The 21,419-nt window shown below is 36.2% G+C and overlaps 2 protein-coding genes across 3 annotated transcripts in view; one reads left to right on the forward strand and one right to left on the reverse strand.

Moving 5' to 3' along the window:
• The window catches only part of LOC118733766 (partitioning defective 3 homolog B), a 317,593-nt gene that overhangs the window by 206,422 nt on the left and 89,752 nt on the right, over positions 1-21,419 (reverse strand). The gene's annotated exons all lie outside the window — the stretch shown is intronic.
• On the forward strand, positions 15,170-16,303 carry LOC118733769 (protein gone early-like; the record flags this gene model as incomplete). 2 transcript variants are annotated; one of them, XM_036463318.1, is given in 3 exon segments in its annotated part: positions 15,170-15,580; positions 15,706-16,056; positions 16,142-16,303. In XM_036463318.1, coding segments are annotated over 3 exon segments (793 nt in total), but the record flags the coding sequence as incomplete, so codon positions are not given.

Genomic DNA, 21,419 nt, shown 5'->3' on the forward strand with positions numbered 1-21,419 from the left:
GCCAAAATCGCTTAGGCGGTTACAGCGCCAAAAAAGAAGAAGAAGAAGATTTGCCTCTTTTACTTCTTTAAACAAAGCTTTGAATACCACAATACTTATTGCTTTAAAAAATCAATTTTCTCAACGACAAAAACCAGTAACGTCCGACACATAATGTTCGCACATTCTGTTCGTAGAATCATTTGATAGTTAATACAAAATTTAGTTTTTTTTTTAATACATTTTGATGACTTCATTATTTTCTTTTTAAAGTATTCTTGTGGCTTGTGTTCTACATGCATGAAAATTTTCGGAAAGCTGTTGTCTTTGAAGATCATCGGGTCGGCACGGGTTGCCGTGGTTCGAATTGCATACAATTTTATTTGGATAGTTTTTAAGACAAAACCAATAAAATGAGAGGGTATGCGTTAGAAAAAAACAACTTTGGTTTTATGGGACAGTCTAATGTACGTTCATATGTTTGTCAACAAAAGAGTACACAAGTTTCCAAGCTTTAATTGCGCTACAGTTCAATGACAGTTATTGCCAAATGTAATTAAATGCGGTGGATTTTGTTTGAAATTTTGTGTGCTATCTTTGAATACATCACTTTTTTTTGTCATACAATATACATATGTACAATATACTTACATATGTACATATGTACACATATACATTAGAGCTTCATTTTGTGTTTTTCGAACATGTCATTGAACTTTTATATGTTCATACAATTGATGGCTTGCAATAAAGTAGTGAATGAATTCCATAACTAACATTTACAGCTATGGCTTAAACCAGAGGTTCCCAAACTGAGTTATGTATATAAAAAATAAATCCAGCTGAAGAGCGCTGTTTCTTTTTTAACTCACAAAAGAGGAAATTAACGCTGATTGCTCTTGAAATGGAAGTTTTATTCCTCAGTGAGGAATTTTTCGAACTCTCTCTTAAAATACACTAAAAAAAAAAACAAATAAGGGAGGTTTTAAAAAAGAAAATTAAGACTTACTAAATTAACCATCGGGTCGATATCCCCGCCTAACTGGAAAAACATATTTTCAAGTCCGTGGACCAAAAATAATAAAATCTATTTTTCGCCTTATCTGTTTTAATTGTTTTTTGTTCTCTTAACCGACGTCTCCACCTTCTACCGATTCTGTTAAGAAGCTAAGATAGAAATGTCAGGAGGAGATCGAAAATTTGCACTGTTAAAACATATCTGTCTTACCGAATTTCTTACCACCACTGTCTTAACATCAACCGTCTTTCCGTAGTTTTACAGCTGAATTTTAATTTTACAGTGCCATTTACGTTGGGTAGAGATCGATCTGATTGACTTTTGCCACTTTGAAAATGAAATGTTGAGACAGAAGGTTGCCCACATGAGAGAACGGGACAGAGTTAAAACAGAAATTTGAAAGATGTAGTAGAAGGTGGAGACGTTGGATGAATTCTTTGGAACAGTTTATTATCTGCCGATCTTAGGTAAAGCCAAGCCATCATATTTGTTCTTCACTATTGAAATCAGATAAATTTTCGTGGACCCCCACTCAAAACTTGTGAACCCCTTCTTTCACGCCGACATTGACCCTCGTCTAGTCTCCTATGGACTCCTGGGGGGTCCACCTGGCGGGCCACATGGAGGTCCACATGGAGGTCCACCTGGAGGTCCACATGGAGGTCCACCTGGAGGTCCACCTGGGAGTCCACCTGGGAGTCCACCTGGAAGTCCACCCGGGAGTCCACCTGGAAGCCCACCTGGGAGTCCACCTGGAAGTCCACCTGGAAGTCCACCTGGACCACTTTGGGAATCTCTGGTTTAAGCAAAGAACATATACAACTAAGAAGATGCATAGTGATTCACACGTCCCAAACAAAAGGCTACTATGCACCTTCTTTGGTTTAAATACGACATGCACATAAATTCCGATTCCAAAATGCTCAAAGGTGTCAACATAATAACTACTGGCTTAATTACAGCTATTTCTATTTAACTGAACTTTCAGTATCGATTAAAATATATAAATTCAGAATATTTCGCGTTCAGACATACGTACATATGTATGTACTTATTCGCTTTTAAGGAAAAGAAAGAAAATCTCAAACGATTTTGTATACAAAACCCTTTTGCACTTGGCCCTTCAGTTGTACCCGTTTTCATTCACGACATACAGCCCAAGTCAGCGCAATCGTTTAGATTTTGCTTCACATTTTCTTAAGTTACATTTTTACAAATGGTTGTGCGAAGTTATGCGAAGTATGCATAATCAGACCCTTATGATAAAGCTAGTACAGTTAGCCATCAGCGTCGCCGTTTTGATCCAATCGGAACTAAAGAGATACTTTTCGCATGAATATAGGGAGGACACATTTTTTTTGTTCTCAGTATAAATTTGGATAAAATTCTTAAGGTCAAATACATTCCCCTTAAATTTTTCTTCATAACAATACTTCTTAAGCTTTTGTGGCAACAATAAATAACGAGCCAATTTTTACTGAACATATTTACTATTTACAGTTCTCTTCTGCATTCTTCCGAACATTTTATGACCAAAAGTTTTGCTTCTGTGAATTTAATATTTGAATTAGAACGGTGACTGCATCACCAAATAGAGAAAACGAGTTTGACGTCCGCGGTGAAAATTCAATTTTAGCTAAAGTTCTAGAGATATCAACTTGAAACTTAGTTTGATTTTTAAGAAGAACATGAGTAACTAGTTCTAACTGGTATCAAAGGGGACTAGTTCCGAATTATCCTAAAAAGATATCAGTTTTGAGATTAAGGTGCTTTAAATAGATATTTTTTCCGGAGTAAAACCAACAAAATTGTACGACATATATTCCCCAAATTTGAAAGAAATTTCATGATGATTTTGAAAAAAAAATTACAAATATAGGTTAATAGGACTTTTTTTATACCAAAGTGGCCGCCAAAGAAAAACAAGGGTGTTTAAGCGACTTATGCATTTCCCGCATAAACAAAGAACAGCGAACACCCACGCGCATTTATATTGCATTCCCGCATAAACCAAGTGCAGCGAACACATACACGCACTTGTATTGCACTCCCGCCCAAAACCAAGTGCAGCGAACAAACACATGCACTAGTGTTTAAAAGTTATTTGGTCGTTCTTAATTGGGATGCATTTTGTATGCAATTCTCAAATATCTCTTCGCTGAACTTAGTGAAGTGGTAAGTCGCTGTCATTTTCAGCTATGGTCAACGCTTAACCAGCTTGGCTATCACACGGTGCTTTAAGCATCGCTCCCACTCCACTCCCGGAGTAATTTTTGGTATGGTAGTAAGCTACGGCTTACAAACCATACTGGGGCTCTGCATCCCTGAATAAATCCCAGCTCATTGCACAGCAGCCTACGGCAGCTAGAGCATGACTCCTCCAATGGAGTCCCCCAATTAATACATGGTAAAAGGGTCTTGCGCTACCGCTTCATCAGCCTGCCCGCAAATCTCACTCTCTCTCTCTCTCGCTCGCATAGCAGGCATATGGAGTGCGTGGTTGGCTTGATGTGCACCTATACACCATACGGGCTCATTGAGCTCGATACATAACCACTCGCAAAGGTAATCCCTACCTCCTCTACAACTCTAACTCGACCACAACTCTAAACCTGGTCTCCCGCTCTCCCTCTGCTAAACAAGGGTCAAAAATTCTTAAAATTTTGAATTTATAATGCCCAGATTTCCCTACAAACTAAAAAATCATCCCCAAAAAAAGCTGATTTAATTAGCGGCTTCCTTAATTCGCAATTACTGCTCAAGGTACAGTTTTTATCAGATCAACTGCGCTGCTGTCGTCGGTCTATGCTATAAATCCGGCTACTTATGCAGAAAACGAGGCCTACAAATATGTACCACTTAACTATATATATATATATATATATAAGCAAAATGTATACATTTTTAAAAATTTTGTGGTACATATTTTTAGGCTTTGTTTTCTGCATAAATATCCGCAGTCTAGCTATAAGAAATTGTTTTGTGGTAGTATACATAAATGACTTGAAATCCAGTAAAAGTAGTGACTTATTAATGTGTCATCTATAGCTGCCGTCAAGATCTACATACATATACTAGCGATTGAAGACAACTCTTCTATATTCTTCTTCTTCTTTATTAGCGCTTTTGGCCGTGTCCAAAACATCACGCCAGTCATTTCTCTTCTGTGCCAACTGACGCCAATTGGTAATGCCCAGTAAAGCCAAGACCTTCTCCACCTGGTCTTTCCAACGCAGAAGAGGCCTTTCTCTTCCTCTGTTACCAGTATCGCGACCCGCGTTGAATACTTTCAGAGCAGGAGGGTTTCGGTCCATTCGAACGACGTGACCTAGCCAGCGGAGCCGCTGAATTTTAATTCACTGCACTATGTCTATATCGTTGTACAGCTCATACAGCTAAATGGTCTGCGGTATTCGCCATCACAACGCGTAAAGGTCCGTAGTTCTTTCGCATAATTTTTCTCTCGAATACTCCAAAAGCCGCCTCATCGGATGTTGTTATTGTCCATTCTTCTACGCCATAAAACAAGACGGGCATGATAAGTGACTTATAGCCTGTGGTTTTCGTACGTCGAGAGAGATCTTTACATCTCAATTGCCTACTCGGTCTAAAGTAGCACATGTTGGCAAGGGTGATTCTCCGTTGCATTTTAAGGCTGATGTTATTGTTGGCGTTAATGCGAAGTCGTCTACTTTTTTAAACTTGTCACTGTCAACAGTGATGTGGGTATGCTCTGACTGTTTGTGTAATGACAGGAGATACTTCGTTTTGTCCTCGTTCACCACCAGACCCGTTCCACTAAAAAAAGACTAATAAATACTTATATTTATGTATGTATGTTTACCAGCTAACGAAATTATTAGCCATGCTTTCATGCATACATATGTATGCAGGTACATATTTAGTAAGTAAATACCGACTTTTATATTGCATAAAATATTTATCTCATGAGTCAGACTTTCATTTTTTGTGAACACTAAATCAGATAAGCCGAAAATCTTGCGTCAAAGTCGTCATAACGCTCAGCGCATCGTATTAGTTTCAAGGTATTTAAAATTTACTTTCAACTCATTTGAATGACTGGCATTGTGTAACGCGATATTTAATTGAAAAGAAAAAATGAAATAAATGTATTAATATGTACAGTGGTGGAAGAAATAATAGAAACTTTTTATTTTGTCTATGTATATTCCATTTGTTTATCGATGTTTAATATTTTTTTTAAAAAAGTCTAGCATGTTATATAACAGGCTCCATATAAATCTACATCGCAAGCTTTTTACAAAAATTATAAAAATTCAAAAAATTTTACCAAAACCCCCCAAAAATTTCAAACTGTTTATTCAGAAATTTTAGAAAATTTTAATGCATGCAATTTTATGACCCATTAAAGTTTAGTAGGATAAATTGCATGTTTCAAGAGGCCAGAAAATTGCATTGATTTTCAATAATTTTTTTAGCTGACGGTATTGTGCTTTTTCTTCCATGTAAAGAATGCTAAAAACTTCGTTTTATATAGATGAAAATGCCTAGCAGCGCAAAAAAAATCTTTAAAATCAACGCGATTTTGTAGCGTCTAAAGTTTCTAAAAAAAATGTGTGAAACTTTTGCGGGACTTTAGAAAAATTTGTTGAATTTTTATAGTTTTTGTACAAATATTGAAATGTCGATTTATATGATGCTTGTTATATAAAGCGCTTTTTATAAAAAATATTAAACATCAGATAAACAAAATATAGCCAAAACTGCTCAAAATAAAAAGTTTCTATTATTTTTTCCACCACTGTATATACCAGTAGGTACTGGTACATATCAATTTTATATACTCTGCTTTAGTAATTCGTTGGTTTGTCGGAATAAAAACAAAATAAATATTTTTGTCGCACACTTTTCTACCACATTTGGCCGAACTTTTCCTTCAATTCGTCCTTATGTTGTGTCTCACAGATGGTGGGCACTACAGTTGACGCCAGCTACGACCGACAGATGGCTGAAATACTACACTTGGGGATATTTGGCATTGTTTCCCGCCGAAAGGTGACAGCTGTTAGTTAAGATGTTTTGTATAGTTTTTGAATGCTGTGCACACCAGGGATAGAACTTGGGAACTACCGAATGTTAGTACACACCACTAAATGCTCGTCACCGCGGCTGGCGTATATTAAATATAACTACATAGTACTTGTGCTATATTCCCATTTCGGTAACTAAGTACTCTACGTATGTTTTGTTTTTACTTAAGTCATTTATCTTATCGTAAATTTTAAATAACTATGTATGTACATATGTATTAACTGGTGTGTAAAGCTGTTGTTTGCATACCGCTTCTGCATACAAACCATAGCCACTATATGGCACTAACCAACCGAGAAGTAGCTAAAGTAGCTGCACAATTCAGAACGCTAGTCGCTTTTATTATTATCAAATTGTGATGAAGTAATGAATTAATTGCCTGATAGCTACGCGTGTTGTGCTCCATTTTCGCACTATGACTTTCAACGATTTCTGTAGTGAATGCGAACGATTTGACGAGCGCGAATGGAGGTCCACTGACAGCGATGACAGTTTATTTGATTGCGCAAGACAAGACAACACCGTGAATAAATATCTTTGAAAAGGTGATGAATTGCAAATATATTAAGTGATCAGTGATCGGCAAATCATTTCGTACAAAAAATTCAAGTGTCAATGGTATGAAATTTATATTGATGTTTTAAAGCCTAGATACAGAACTCGATGACAATTTGGGATAGCTATGTATAGGGCACGTTACTTCTGCCTTCAGTGTTTTTTTATTATTGTTGTTGGGCTGTTTGTTGTGAATGTTTATACATAATTTAATTGGTATAACACGAATACTTTTGTGAGTTGTAAAGCTCAAATAACGTGCAAAGTCAATAAATTGGTTTGACTACTCTTATGTTTACTTTTTGGGTATATTCGTATTTACATACATAAGTACATACATATCTACATATACATATACATAGCTTGGTATTTGTTCTTGAATTAATTATTGTGTCCGATCGAGTGTTTGATTTGTGATTCAAGTGGAGTGAAAACCCGTTTTTCGTTATTCGACGGTATTCGCGTGAAATAATTGTGACATTTCAGTTAGAAACAAATCTTCTAGAAAAAAAAGTAAGTGCGCCTGGGCCACACTGGAGAAGTGAAACTTACGTTACATATACATACATACATATGTACATCTGCTTTTGCTTAAGGTTATATTTTTTGTCTTTATTCTGTTTTCCTTTATCTTAATTTTTATCTTTGTACTCTGTCGATAACAAAATCAATAGTAACATCCAACAAAATGTCGATAACAAAACCAATAAAAATATCGATAGCAAAATCGACAATAATATTGGTAGCAAAATCGATAGCAAAAATGATAAAAATATGGATAACAAAATCGATAAAAATATCGATAACAAAAATCGCTTAGAAAATCGATAAAAATATCGATAACAAAACCGATAAAAATATCTATAACAAAATCTATAACAAAAATCCATAAAAATATCGATAACAAAGTCGATAATGAATATTGATAACAAAATCGCTAACAAAATCGGTAAAAAACCGACAACAGTATCGATAACAAAATCGATAAAAATATCGATAACTACTTCGATAAAAATATCAATAATACAATCTACAACAATATCGATAACAAAACCAATAACAATATCGATAAAAAGTGTCGATAAAAGAATCGTTAAAAATGTCGATTACAAAGTCGATAAAAAAATTGATAAAAATAACGATAACAAAATCGATAAAAATCTCGATTATTATATCGATAGGTTCCGAAAATATCGATAGCAAAATCAATAACAATATCGATAAAAATTTCGATAGCAAAATCGATAAAAATATCGATTATTATATCGATAATTCCCGATAATCCTGAAAATCTCTAAAATCCCGAAATAGTTCCCAGATTGAGTCTGTGTCTCTATCTCCGTATACCCTTTTCCCTATAAATACCTTTATCTAATCTCTCTTCTTTTATCTTCATCTTTACTTTTATCAGTATCCTCATCCTCATCTTTTTCTTAATATTAATCTTTGTTTTTACTTTTATGTTTATCATTTTCTTCATCTACATATTCCCCTTCACCTTTGCCCCTATATAAGTAAGGAAAGTGTTTAAATTTACCTTGATCTTAATTTTTGCCCTTATCTTTACGCATCTTTGCTTTTGTTTTTATTTTTACCTTTGCCTTTATCCTTTTATTTATCTATGTACGTACTCATCTTTATTTTCATTCTTGTATTGGCCTTTTTTTAAGTGTTATACTTTAACCTTTTATTAGCAAGTTTTTGTTAAATTCATACCATGTACATACACTCAAGAAGCACTTGTTTCAGCCCCATTTCCGTTGCATCATTTCTGTTGCATCATTTCTGTTGCATCATTTCCGTGTGGAATTTCCGTTGAATTTGCCAATTTACTCCCACCAACCAACCGCCGCTAAGAAGTTTCACTTCAAAAACAGCTTGATAAATTTTTATAGCTCAAAAATGTATATAAATATCTCGATATAAATCGACATCTCGATAAACTTTTGATCCCTCTATAAATTTTGAAAACTCGGTTAATTTTGATAGCTCCATATTTTTCGAAAGCCGTTGATAAACTTCGATAACTCGTTACACTCTGGTAACACGATATAATTCGATAAGCAATGATAACTGAATAAGCCTTTACAATTTTGATAAATCGCCAAAATTTCAGTAAATAAATAAATATATATATATATATATATAAAAATATCGATAACTCAATAAGTTGAAAAAACTCGATACATTACGATAACTCTATAAATTTTTTTAAATAATGGAAATTCAATAAAAATCGATAACTTGATAAACATCATTAACTTGACAAATTTCAATAATCCCATAAATTTTTATAGCTCGCTAACTGTCCGTAAATTTCGACAACTAAGTTTATGTGTCTATAAATTTCGACAACTCAAAAACATTGATCAATTTGAATAATTCGATATATTGCGATAACTCAATAAACTTGGATAACTCGATAAATTTCGATGATTCGATAAATAATTTTCGATAAAATTTGTTTTTTATGACAGAATTTATTTCAATTCCTATCGAAAAATTTCAATAAAGCGTATTAATGTATGGATTTTTAGTAGGGTTGTAATCTAATGCATTGAGTTCACGAAAATTTCAAAATTAAAAAAAAGTTAGGGGTTACTACCATGGTTTGAAAAAATGGAAGTTAAAAAAATCGCGAAACATTAGAGAAAGCTTTCACTTGAAATCTGATAAATTTAACGTATTATTGAAACTTATTCCTGTATATAAATGCATAAACTAGTTGAGATATATCTGGTCAAAGAAAAAATTTTGTCGAATTTTCGCGATGTAAGAAAATCAAATTTTTCAAACCCCAATTTTTTTTTTTTAAGCAAAGCATATACGTCGAACGAAATAAAGAGTGTCTCACGACGTTAATATTTTTAAGGACAACCCTAATATATGTGAATCATTTTATATTGAAAGCATAGATAGTAAATAATTTCGGAATTGAAACTCATTACTGCACGCAAACGTTTTACCATTTATTTTATAAAAGTTATTATTTATTTACTACACTATCTTTTTCATTGGACGAAAAAAATCTATAAATTATTGCACCTAAAGAAATATGGGAGCATAATAACTTATTTTTATTTTTCGTTTCTGACAAAACAAAAGCTTTCGGTCGGACACAAAAAAATAAATACATACCCAATAAACATTGTGGCGAACGTTCGAGAATGACCTTCGATATCCAATATGAATATCGAACTGAGAACGAACTAATAACCAACCTTAGTTTTCCCACTCTCGAAATTCGTTCGAAAAAAAAAGAGAAATAGAATAGTTCAAGAGAGAAAATGAAATCCATCTCATTCTCGAAGGGAAATATAAGACAGATAATCCCTCTCTCTGATTAAAATTTCATTTCGATAATGGGCTAGATTTCGAATTCATAACGAAGTGAAAATACATTGGATAACGAAGGTTCCTTTTTGCTGAAAGTGGCTTAGTTTTCGAATCGAATACTAACCTATTTGACATTCATTATCGAAGGTGCGACGTTTAAAAAAAGATTCGTTTTCCAATCATTTTCGATTTGTTAACCAAGCCCAATGTTTATTGGTTACATTCACCGAGTACACAAACATGAAGATTTACAATCAGGGTTGCCACTTTGGTAAATTATTTCCATAATTGATAAAAAATGGGGTTTTGTCAAAAAATTCGGTTTGAAAAAACAAATAAAACTTTTCGTTCCAGCTTTATTTTTCGTTGTTATCCTAATATAAAAAATGGCAATTGTTAAACGAAAAAGCGCAAACAATATTCTTATAAAAAAAAAAACAAAGGAAACAAATTTTTACTTCAGAAACATTCGAATATAAAAAAAAAATCACCAGGCGATTTTTTAAGTCACTGTATTTGTGTGCAATAACTGCAATTGAAGGTTTTTCAAAGGATGCAGTTTCGTTGTTGCCTTTAGTTTCATCACTTTCGCTTTCGGCTGAAGGATACCGAGAAGATGCCATTAATATGGTCTCAAATACCATATCATTAGTTAAATAAAAATTTTAATTTTTATGAAAATAACTAAAAAAATAGAACAAAACTATAGTTTTTGTTAAAATAACTAAAAAAATGTTATTCGTAAGAATTTTCCAGATTTGGAGGATTTTTTCAAGTTGATGGTACGTATTTTTTTCGTCAGTGGCAACCCTATTTACAACATTACTACACCTTTGTCATAATGTTGATCGCACGCTATATTTGTGCTGCAATTATGATGCTAAGTATAAAATAGACAGGCGAATTGTCAATCCATTTAAGTGACAAACTTGTCTGTGAAGCAAATGGCTTGCCGTTCAGAAATTATTCCTAGTAGGAAAAAATAATAAATGTGTACCTGCAAATGGGTTACTAATAAGCCATAGAATTTCATCTTAATACTCATATATTTTGGATCGTTCAACAACTCCAAACACTTTCACGTGATCCGTCGAATTATTTGTAATATAGGGTGACTCAATAAGAGCGCAGACGTACGCAATAGGGCCCTTGTTTCACGCGCTGGATAACTTTTACGCATTGCTGAACTATGATTAAGTCTGCCAAAAAGCCTCTAGTACCAAAAATAAACATTAAACATTAACATACCCAAATAATTGCTGTTAAAAAACTGCATCACCCTTGTAAATAGTATTACCATATACCATGTGCAAACTCTTATTATTTTTTGAAAGTTTCTTGTTTTTTTAAGTTCCAATTATTTATGTTGAGAAATTTAGGAAACTAAATATTCAAGAAGGCAATTGTGAATTTCCATGTGGTACTGCATCCACTGTCGCTATGCAGCCCAACATACAGCTCATAAATTGCAGTCAATTGCTCTCAATTGATCGTCTTTTTACAAAAGCGGTCTCAAACAATGCGATGAGCTGCAGATATGTACATACGGATAAAAGAAATAGTATTTGCACAATATGTACCTCACATAAATATGTACTTACATTAGTATTTATGTTGAAAATTAGAATACTAAAGTTGAATACACTTCAACTAGTTTCTGCGAACTATTTGTTCCAATACAAATTACTACAGTGATATATAGTTTTAACATTTGCTTGTTGATGATATTTTTTTGGGCGTTAAAGAGCTCGGAGCTTGAAGAATAGCTTCGAGTGCAAGTAGTAAAAGCTTTTTATTGGTAGCCAAACGCCACAACTTTTAGTCATACCAGTTATCTTTTGGGAAACTACTAAACGCTCAGCTGAAAGCGGGCTAATGTGAGAGAACGAACCCTGGTGGGGCCACATACAGTTATATTTAAATTAAGGGTTCACCACGGTGAGCAGCGCAGGACACCCGTGGTGGCGGTTGCAAACGGGTGTCAGTCCTGCAACAAACATAATGAAGGAGATTACTTAGTACCATAGAATACGGTCGTCCGCATGTTTTGGGCCCTGCCACGTGGAACAAGCTTCTAATGAAAAATTACAACAAGCCTCGAACGAGATGCCCCACTTCTGATGACGACCTTAAAGAAGGTTAAATAATTAAAATTTGGTCAATGACAGAGCTATCTCTGATGCGAAGGAAAGGCAAGCTGCCCTTAAAAGGAGCGATAGGGGCAAAGTTCGGTGTAGGATTTGTGTGGTATTATTATTGGAAGTCTCTTGAAGAGAAACAGAGTTTTCCGATCGAAAAATATTGATTTTAAGAAATTCTAGACTACTGCAATGAAATAGTGTTTTTCCCCATACAAAATAGATCGAAAACTCCATGAGTTTTGAGGCAGTTCTAAAAATATTTTTTTTTTTAACAAACATTTCGGGTATTCTTTTCCATTTTGAAAAACCCTAGGAGTGATGACTTGACATTTTAACCTTTTTTATTTTCGACCACTTTAATGTACATACAATGTACATATCCCGCGTGAACTGAATAGGTGTTATGTGTGCTTATGCATCTGGACAGTTTCTTAACTCGTCTGATTGTAAATTAGCCTACTGACCCATCGATATCGGCATTGAAATGCTTAAATTAACAAATAAATGTTAAATGCATGTGTATGCGCATAAATGTGTGTACATTCATATGCAATAAGCAGAGCATGGATGTCCATGTTGTTTGTAACTATGAGAATAAATATTAATTTGAGATCATTGATGTAATATTCTTAAGGCTGGCCCCCATACAATCATTCGATATTGGCGCTATTGCAGGCAGATTGCTAATGCCCGCCCTATATTTTAACTCTACGTGTTTCGATATAAAAATGGTAAAAAAAATACTTTGGCATGTGTTGAAAGGCCATTCTGGGGCACGTCCCAACAGCCTTTATGCCGGTAAAACATGTATGAAATCGGGTACCGGCTTGTGTTAAAGCCCTAATAACTTCACGTATACTTTGATTCAGCTGTCTGATATCTGGAAACCGAGGCATGCGAAACGTGTCTAAGGCTAGCAAAGCGGCACACTCCATTCCGATAGGTTAGGATAGGTTAGGTTAGGAGGGCGTGTGTGGAATATTCCATACTTTCTTTTAGTGAGTATCAGGAGGAGACACGTACCCCTAATAGAAAGAGTAGCTTTAGGTCATTATTCTACTGAACCAATTACTACCCCTGATGAAGCCGAGGAGATCCAACAGTTCCACCTCCGCTACCTCGCCCAGACTGTTGAAAAAGCGTGAACCCAAGTGCTTGAGTCGCTTCGTCTGCAGACCTGGACATCGACACAGACAGTGGTCAATTGACTCTTCCTAACCCTCATCATTGCAGCCTGTGCAGAGACTACCTGTTGGTATTCGACACCATTTAAGCATTGGTGCTATGTAATTGCACAGAGTCCTGTGATGACGCCGGTAAGGACTCTGAGGCAAATCTATTGAGTTTCAATATGTCGCCTGTCGTTTTTCTACTAAGCCGCGGCCATGATAATCTTCTGGTTTCACAGTCTTCCCGTTTGTTCCACAAGTCATTCGTCACGGCCACGGTGTACTCATTAATTTTCCTAATGTGATCGCTAAACGGTGGTAGTAGGGAGCTATTCGCTTCTTCTATTGGCATCTGGCCATCTCATCAGCCGACTAATTTCCTTCAATATTACTATGTCCGGGAACCCAGCATAGAGTGACGTTGATACGGCTCAGTGACGCCATCGTGGTGTGACATTTTCATACAATTCCCGATTTCACTATTTTAGACCCTAATGCCTTAAGTGCAGTCTCACTGTCGACAAAAATAATGGCTTCTGGAAGTCTACTACTAACAGGTCTATTCTGCGCGTTACCGAAGATTTTGTAACCGGGAAATTTTATTACCAAAAAATGTTACCAGTTCTTGTCACCGCGATTCTAGGAACGTTGGTAATGCAGTTAAAATATTCAGCGATTCAGCTATGAAGAATTGTGCTAATTCTGGCATTGCATATTTCACGGGGCAATACTTTGTTACCAGCTTATGAGATGGTAACATAATTTACCGGTTACAAGAGTACACAGAATGCGAAAAGGGTTTAAAAATTGACAGGAACTTTATTTACCGGTTACAAACTTTTTATTACCAGTGCAGAATAGACCTGTAAGTATAAGACTAGCCGCCCATTTTTGCTGCATGCCCGAAATTGGTTGCCTTCCATGTTTTGGCTTCTCTGAGCCGCAGAGCGCTCTTTGCGGCCGGACCATGGATGAAAGTATGCAGCGGATGGATGAAAATATGGGCGCTACTCACTGCCTCCGATATGCCAAGGCATGCGAGTCTTTGCACTTTTCCTATTATTTTCTTAATACTCCCTTTGTCTAGAGCCTTTCACCACTCCAAGGACCCGTCGATTGCAATTAATCTGATGACTGGGGTGTACATTCCATAGGTGACGTACGGTGATAGCCCCTATTGCTTTCCCAAGGTCCTTTTGCACGTGTAGTACGTGCTTCTAGATATTTCTTGGCTCTCTCCTCTAAATTCTTTTTCCAAATCAACTTGGAGTCCAGAATAATTCCAAGGTATTTTTCCTCGAAAGATAGTTTCATAGTAGATTCCCCTAAAAAAATCTCAAAAATCAACGAGATTTTTATCCGTTTGAAAATTAAACTTTATAAGACTAAAGTTGTATGGGCTATAAATGTTCTAAACAATTAGATTTAAAAGTTGAAATTTTGATAAGAATTCGTTAAATTTTGGTTAAGTTTTCTATAAAGTTTCTATCGAAAAATAACACAAAATTTTAGCTCAAAAAATATTATGAATAGTTACAAAATAAAATCCCCTATTAATCACTTGTTTGAGTCACTGTGCGTTCGGCTATAAACATTTTTATTTTTTAAGTAATTCTACTGGAATAATCGAAATAGTTACTTAGCAATAGTAAATGAGCCTTGGTGAGTTTAAATTTACTAAAATTAGGCTGAAGCGTTAGGTTAATAAGAACTGAAATCTGGTGGGTAGCTACTAGAACGGAGTACTTAACGCCAATGAATTTCAAAACGAAAAAATTTTTACTTGTATTATATGTACATACATATATGACGATTAAACCATCCCGTTTTCTATTATGTAGATACCGTTAAACGTTTAAATCCAGCATATTAGTAATGTAATCTTTCATTCTTTTTAGATACCATATGGCCACCTCGCACATGAACAATCTACCAGCATGTTAACCATTTAGCGAATTCATAAAACTTATTGATATCCTTCGTTCAAACTGCCAAAAACTTGCCACACTTGCTCAACCAGCATAGCATAATGTCTCTCAATCAGGGAAAGTACAAGCCTAGCATTTGCGCCATCGATGAGGTTGACGATCGCAGCCTCAAAAATGATGATCTCCAAAAGCAGCAACTCGAGGGTAGCGAAACAGCGCCCTTGACCACCAACCAACAGAAATTGCACATTGATACAAGTAGTCGTGCGGGGAAGGATGTGGAATCGCAAAACGATGATAATATTGAGGGCAACGGTAATAGCAAAGCGGATGGTGGTGTGTCCGGTGGCGCTAGTAATGCAGCTGCCAATGGCTTTCGTGGTAAGTTGAGTGAGCCTCTATCTTTGTCATTGCATTTCATGTAACATCATCAGTTCATGCATTAATTCATATGCCATTCTCATTTCTCATTTCATGTGCTCCTCCATGCCGTCTGCCCGTTAAAGCCTTCCTACTTTCAGGTCGCATGCAGTTAGACGCACTGATGCAGTTGTCACGTAAACGTCGTATACTTTACATAACGACCGTTTGCTTTTGTGCCTTACTCTTAGTCATAATTGTCATGATGATCGCATTCTGGCCGGAGGTGCCATTCTACTTTCGCGCCGAACTGTGTCTTGAGAAGGAGTGCGTGCAAACCAGTCAACAGTTGCTTTTATGGGCCAATATTTCAAAAAATCCCTGCCACGACACCTACGAGTGGGCGTGTGGTAATTTTGCACGTGAATATGCGGAGAATGATTACTATGTAATAAAGCGTGGCGAATGGAATTACAAGACCTATACTGAATATGAAGGTAAGCAGTACGTTGTAATTCTTATTTTGTGGTTTATGTATATTTTAGTTTATTTGCTTTATTTTCTACATATGTCCCACTGAAGAGCTGAATGAGCTGAACCGTTTCATATCGATGTTGCCATCATCTGGCGCCTCATACACAGTGGAGTCAATGATTTCGAGTTTGTATCGTTCGTGTCGTGAAATCGATACACTGGATAAGAGTCAGTCGGATTTGCTGCTGCGGAAGGCGATAAAATCAGTGGGTGAGTTTTAGTACAGACAATCTGGCTCTATATGTAGGTAGGTGTGCCTGGAAAAAATCCACACAGGATAAAAATGGTACCAAGCTGTCAGAAACCAATTTTAATCAAAAAAGTACAATGTTGTATCTCTCAATTTGACAGGAAATATTTTCAATTAATCAAACTCTTATGTACTATTAGCACTGACGCACAAATTGAAAAATGTGCAAGAAGTGGTCGTACTTGACTTCTACAAGGATTATTTCACGGTGATTTAAAAATAAAATCGGGATTTTTGTACCGGCTGCCAATTTCGAAAAACCCGGGGTTTTAGGTCCCGTTACCAATTTTGAGAAAAGCGGAGTGACCACGCCCTTAAAAAGCGGAGTAGCAATTATCGAAATATCAGTTTACATTTTTTGAAAAATACTATACTATAGGAAGTGGGCGTGGTTATAACCCGATTTTAAAATTTACCAATGTCATGAAGAGATTCGTTGAATGAGTTTTGAGATTTTTGTTAGTTTCGATTTAATATTAAATACATATTATACCAAAAAAAGATTCCAAGAATAATGGGAGCATCGAAGAAATTCGTTTTAGCTCTTTACACATATAAAAAATGGTCGAAAAAATTCCGCTTTTTACGAAATCTGTACCCGGTAGCAAAAAATTGAATTTTCCGAAAATTGTAACCGGTACAAAGAAGCGATTTCATTTTTGAGATAACCATAATAAAATTAAATAGGTAACTGGTCCTAAAAACCCGGGTTTTTCGAAATTGGTAGCCTTAACAAAAAGAAAAACCCATTTCATTTTTGAAATCACCGCGAAGTAATCCTTGTAAGAGTAAAGTTTCAACAAGTGCGACCACTTCTTGCATATTTCTACATTTTCCCATTTGTGCGTCAGTGCTAGTAGTATTAGTTTAATAATTTAAAAATATTTAGTCTGTTCTTTTGCTCACCTGCGGGTGCTCGAAATTGCCCAATTTGTGTTTCTTTCGTTGGTACTCGGGCTGTTGAGAGCCACTGTGAGAGAGTAATTTTTGCTTCTCACTAGCCCGCAGTCGCCTGGACTATTTTGCCAGGCGAGTTTGTGGAAACTGTCAAACTGCCAGAAGAGCTTGAAGAATTTTGAACATTCAAACTATTAATTTAACGTTATACTTTTTGCCGACAGTACTAGTTCTAGCACAATACCCCAGCAATGCTTTCAACTGTCCAGTTTTACACGGCGATGTCATTGGCGATGACAGTTGTCGCCTAGTGCATTACTTTACAACTAATTTTTTAACCGGCTCCGTTTTGGACAGTTTTTTTTATAAGAAACCGTTTTTAAGACTCGAATTTTGGATATTGTTTCCTTTTTTCTTTTCTTTTATAGATTCCATTTTTGTTACATATGTTTTTAAAAAAAAAATTTTGTAATCTCCACGCAACAATTTAAATTTATTAAATTTGAATCGGTACTCACAACTGCCTCCACCGCGATTTGAACTCGCGACCAACGATGCTTGAGTCGGAGGTCTTCTCGGTGAGCTACTTTCGTATTGTACGAGTAGTGAGCATTTGCACATTTACACCGCAAGGTTCAACTGTGCCAGCCTGCATCCGTTTTGCACTAATTCAGAGATAGTTCTGATACATGTAGTTCGAAACTAGCGCTTCGTCAGACTGTCTCTAAATCTTACTGCAGGGATATCGTTAGCGTTGGAAAAATTAATTTAAAGAAGTTCTGACTGAATGCGTTTATTAAGAAGCGATCTTAAAAGTGCCGACAGTGGTTCTTATCACACCGATGCCCTTGTTCGGGAATCCGCTTGCTAGTTAACAGGAGCAAAAGAGAAACTTAAAACATCTATTGTATTCGAGTAATACCTCCCTCGCCCTGGCTCTGAAAGATATATTCGCGTTTTATATTGAGTACTTGAAGTTCCTTTGTTCGGGAATTTATATACCCGCGCGCACCTGTTCACAAGGGTATTATAACTTTGTTCGTACAACGGTTGTTTGTAACAGCCGAAATGTATCGAGATAGATATAGACAAATGTATAAATAAATGCTCAGAATGAATAGAGAAGTCGATTAAGCCATATCTGCCCGTCCGTCCGTCTGTCTGTCCGTGTACACGATGACTCGAGAAAAAATTGAGATATGTCCACGAAATTTAGTAGGTAAGTTTCTCCTTGTCCAAGGCAGGTTGGGATTCAAAAGGGGGCGACATCGGTACGAACATTGCTTAGAGCCCCACTAAGGAACCCTTTGAAATTTTTTAAAATCAGACAAGAACCATGCCCACATCCCACGGTAATTTACAAAAATATGAAAACTGCAATAAATTAGTAACTATGTGTTTTTCAGAGAAGGAAGCATCGGAAACCTAACCCTGTCAGTGGGAGACTTTAACCCACCTAATTCCCTACCGTCTATATACCGATCCCACGGTAGCACCATTGGGTATTTCGTCAGGAGGTGGTTTTGAGCACTAAGCTCTACGGCCGTTACTGCTCATTTTATTCCTCTGTTGTGTTGGTTGGCGTTAACCACACTACTAAGAAGTTCGTTTCTATGTAAGTTTAGTACTGGCCAGATTCAAAGCGGTGTAGACTTTTAAATAGCCGTGACCACTGATGATTTGAGTCAATTAGTTGTCTATCTCTCCATGCTGCTTATGGCGCCAGATGTCAATTTTTTATAAAGGCGGTAAGTCAACTTGCCATGTGTTGTGCTATCCCAACGATGAGTGCTGCATCCTCGGAAACAGTTCAGTAAGCTGAACATATTCTAAGATCACGTAAGCGGTATGTAGCATTGATGCCTCGTATGTAGGATACCAGTTTGAAAGCGTCACGCCAGACTGTCGATCCGTAAAGGAGTATTGAACTCACTACCCCCGCCAAGACCGAGATATAATGGTGCCCCCTAAATTACTTTACCTTATATCGACTACTGATAAGAATGGCTTCCGTTTTGTGGGCTACTAGTGTTAGAAATTTCGCGCTTAGCCACTCCTCAGCTGCTTTTATAGCTCTCTCCGCGATGGCTACAATTTTGGCAAGCGTCTTAGCTGTAAGGACGATCCACATGTCGTCTGCGAAGCCTATGAGCGTGGTGCCTTCAGGAACGGCAAGCCGTAGGATGCCATCATACATGCTGTTTTACAAAATAGGGCCTAATACTGCTCCCTGGGGTAGACCCGCCATTACTTCATTCTCCACGAATCCATTGTCGCAGCGGTAGCGCAACACTTTCGCGAGTTAGCTGGAGATGATTTTTTGTAGGTATTTTGGTATCTTCAGACTACAAAGCGCGTTTACTATATCTATATCAACCAAATTTTCGTAAGAATTATAAAAGCCTCTTGATAATAATTCTGTGTGAGACATTTTTTAAGTAATCGATAACTATTATTTTAAGATTTATATAATAAAAGTCTATTCATAATAATTATCAGCGAGATAAATATTTTTAAGTCTTCAAAGACTTTTATTTCGGGACTTATATCATAAAAGTCTTGTCATAATGATTTTCATTGATATATAAATATTTATAAGTCTTCAAAGATTTTTATTTTAAGACTTTTATTATGTCTTTTGATAATAATTATGAGTGCGAAAAATGTTTTTAAGTCTTAAAGAACGGGGCTTGTTTAGGACCACTTCGGGATTGGTTCGGGACTATTTGTGGGCCAGTTCGGAGCAAGTTGGGAACCAGTTCTTCAACAATTTGGAACTTGTTGGGGAGTAGTTGGGGGCTAGTTTGGGCCTATACTATATATGTATATAGTCCCGAACTAATCCCAAACTACTGCCCAACTAGGCCCGCACTGGTCGCCACCTAGCCCCGAACTGGTCCCCAGCTAATCCCGAAATGGCCCTGAACAATCCCCGTCTTTTAAGGCTTTAACAATTTTTTCGGACTCATTATTATTATAAAAAGACTTTTATAATATAAATCTTAAAATAAAGGTCTTTGAAGACTTAAGAATATTTATCTCTCTGATAATTATTATGAAAAGACATTTATAATATAAGTCCTTGATTAATTATAATAGTTGACTGAAAAATCTGTTATCTTAATATAATAATTATTGATTGACTTCTATTATTTTTCTTATAATAGTTATGTATCTGGTTGTAGCGCTTGGATTTATATATTGGTTTTTTGTCTATTCAAACCGATTTTTGATAGTATGCTCGAAAATCTTGCCAGTAGAATCTAGCATGCACAAGGGGCGAGAACTAAAAATGATTGTGATAATACTTACTCCAAAATCTGGCAAACCCCTGCACGGTGTACGGATTGCATGGTTTGCAAAGTTTTGCCCATAGGAAATCCGGTTCTACGATGCATTCCATTTGCACCGTGCAGGGTTTTGCAAGACTTAGAGAATACCCTGAGTGTTTATACATTTGCTATACATTACTCAAGTTTTTCTTTCATAAATATTTTCACATTCCCGATTGGGGTAATTTTTTTACTTTTTAAAATCACCAAAAATTTAGCTGTATATTAGGACTTACAATATACATATATGTATTTTTTATTCAAAAAAGGATTATCGTTTATTTATTTGAGTAACATTTAACAATATTTTTTTTTAAGTAATCTCAGTTGTTTACATTTTTTATTCTACAATCCACTTGTCATAACAAAATAATCTGAAAAACGCGAAATTTTTGGCCTTTTACACTACTTTGGATGGTGGCAAGTAGGTGGATGATTTAGCGCCACTTGAACCGGAACCGCTTTGGCTAACACCAATGCTTGTACTGGAAGCACCAACGAAGCCACTACCACTAATGTCACCAATGCCAGCACCACTTCCAGAGCCATAAGTGCTACCAGCAATACCACCGCCAACGCCATGGCTGCCACTGGCTGCACCAACGCCACCATCCAGTATACCAACAACCGATTGTTGTTGGCCAATGCCGCCATTGGTGTGCTCGGATGTGCCTTCGATTTTGTCATACTCGGCTGTAAGCAGAAAAATATTCGCCATTAATACATAGTAGCTAGTTAGTGTAGTATTTATTACACTTTGCTGCTTTTACTTACCTTGAATTTGTTGTTGTGCATGATGTGCCTCTTCTTCGGTCTTGTATTTGATAAAGAATACCTCTGGTTTGGC

Source organism: Rhagoletis pomonella, unplaced genomic scaffold, assembly GCF_013731165.1.
Source record: "Rhagoletis pomonella isolate Grant_MI unplaced genomic scaffold, Rhpom_1.0 Rhpom_scaffold_00002, whole genome shotgun sequence".
Lineage (NCBI taxonomy): Eukaryota > Metazoa > Arthropoda > Insecta > Diptera > Tephritidae > Rhagoletis > Rhagoletis pomonella.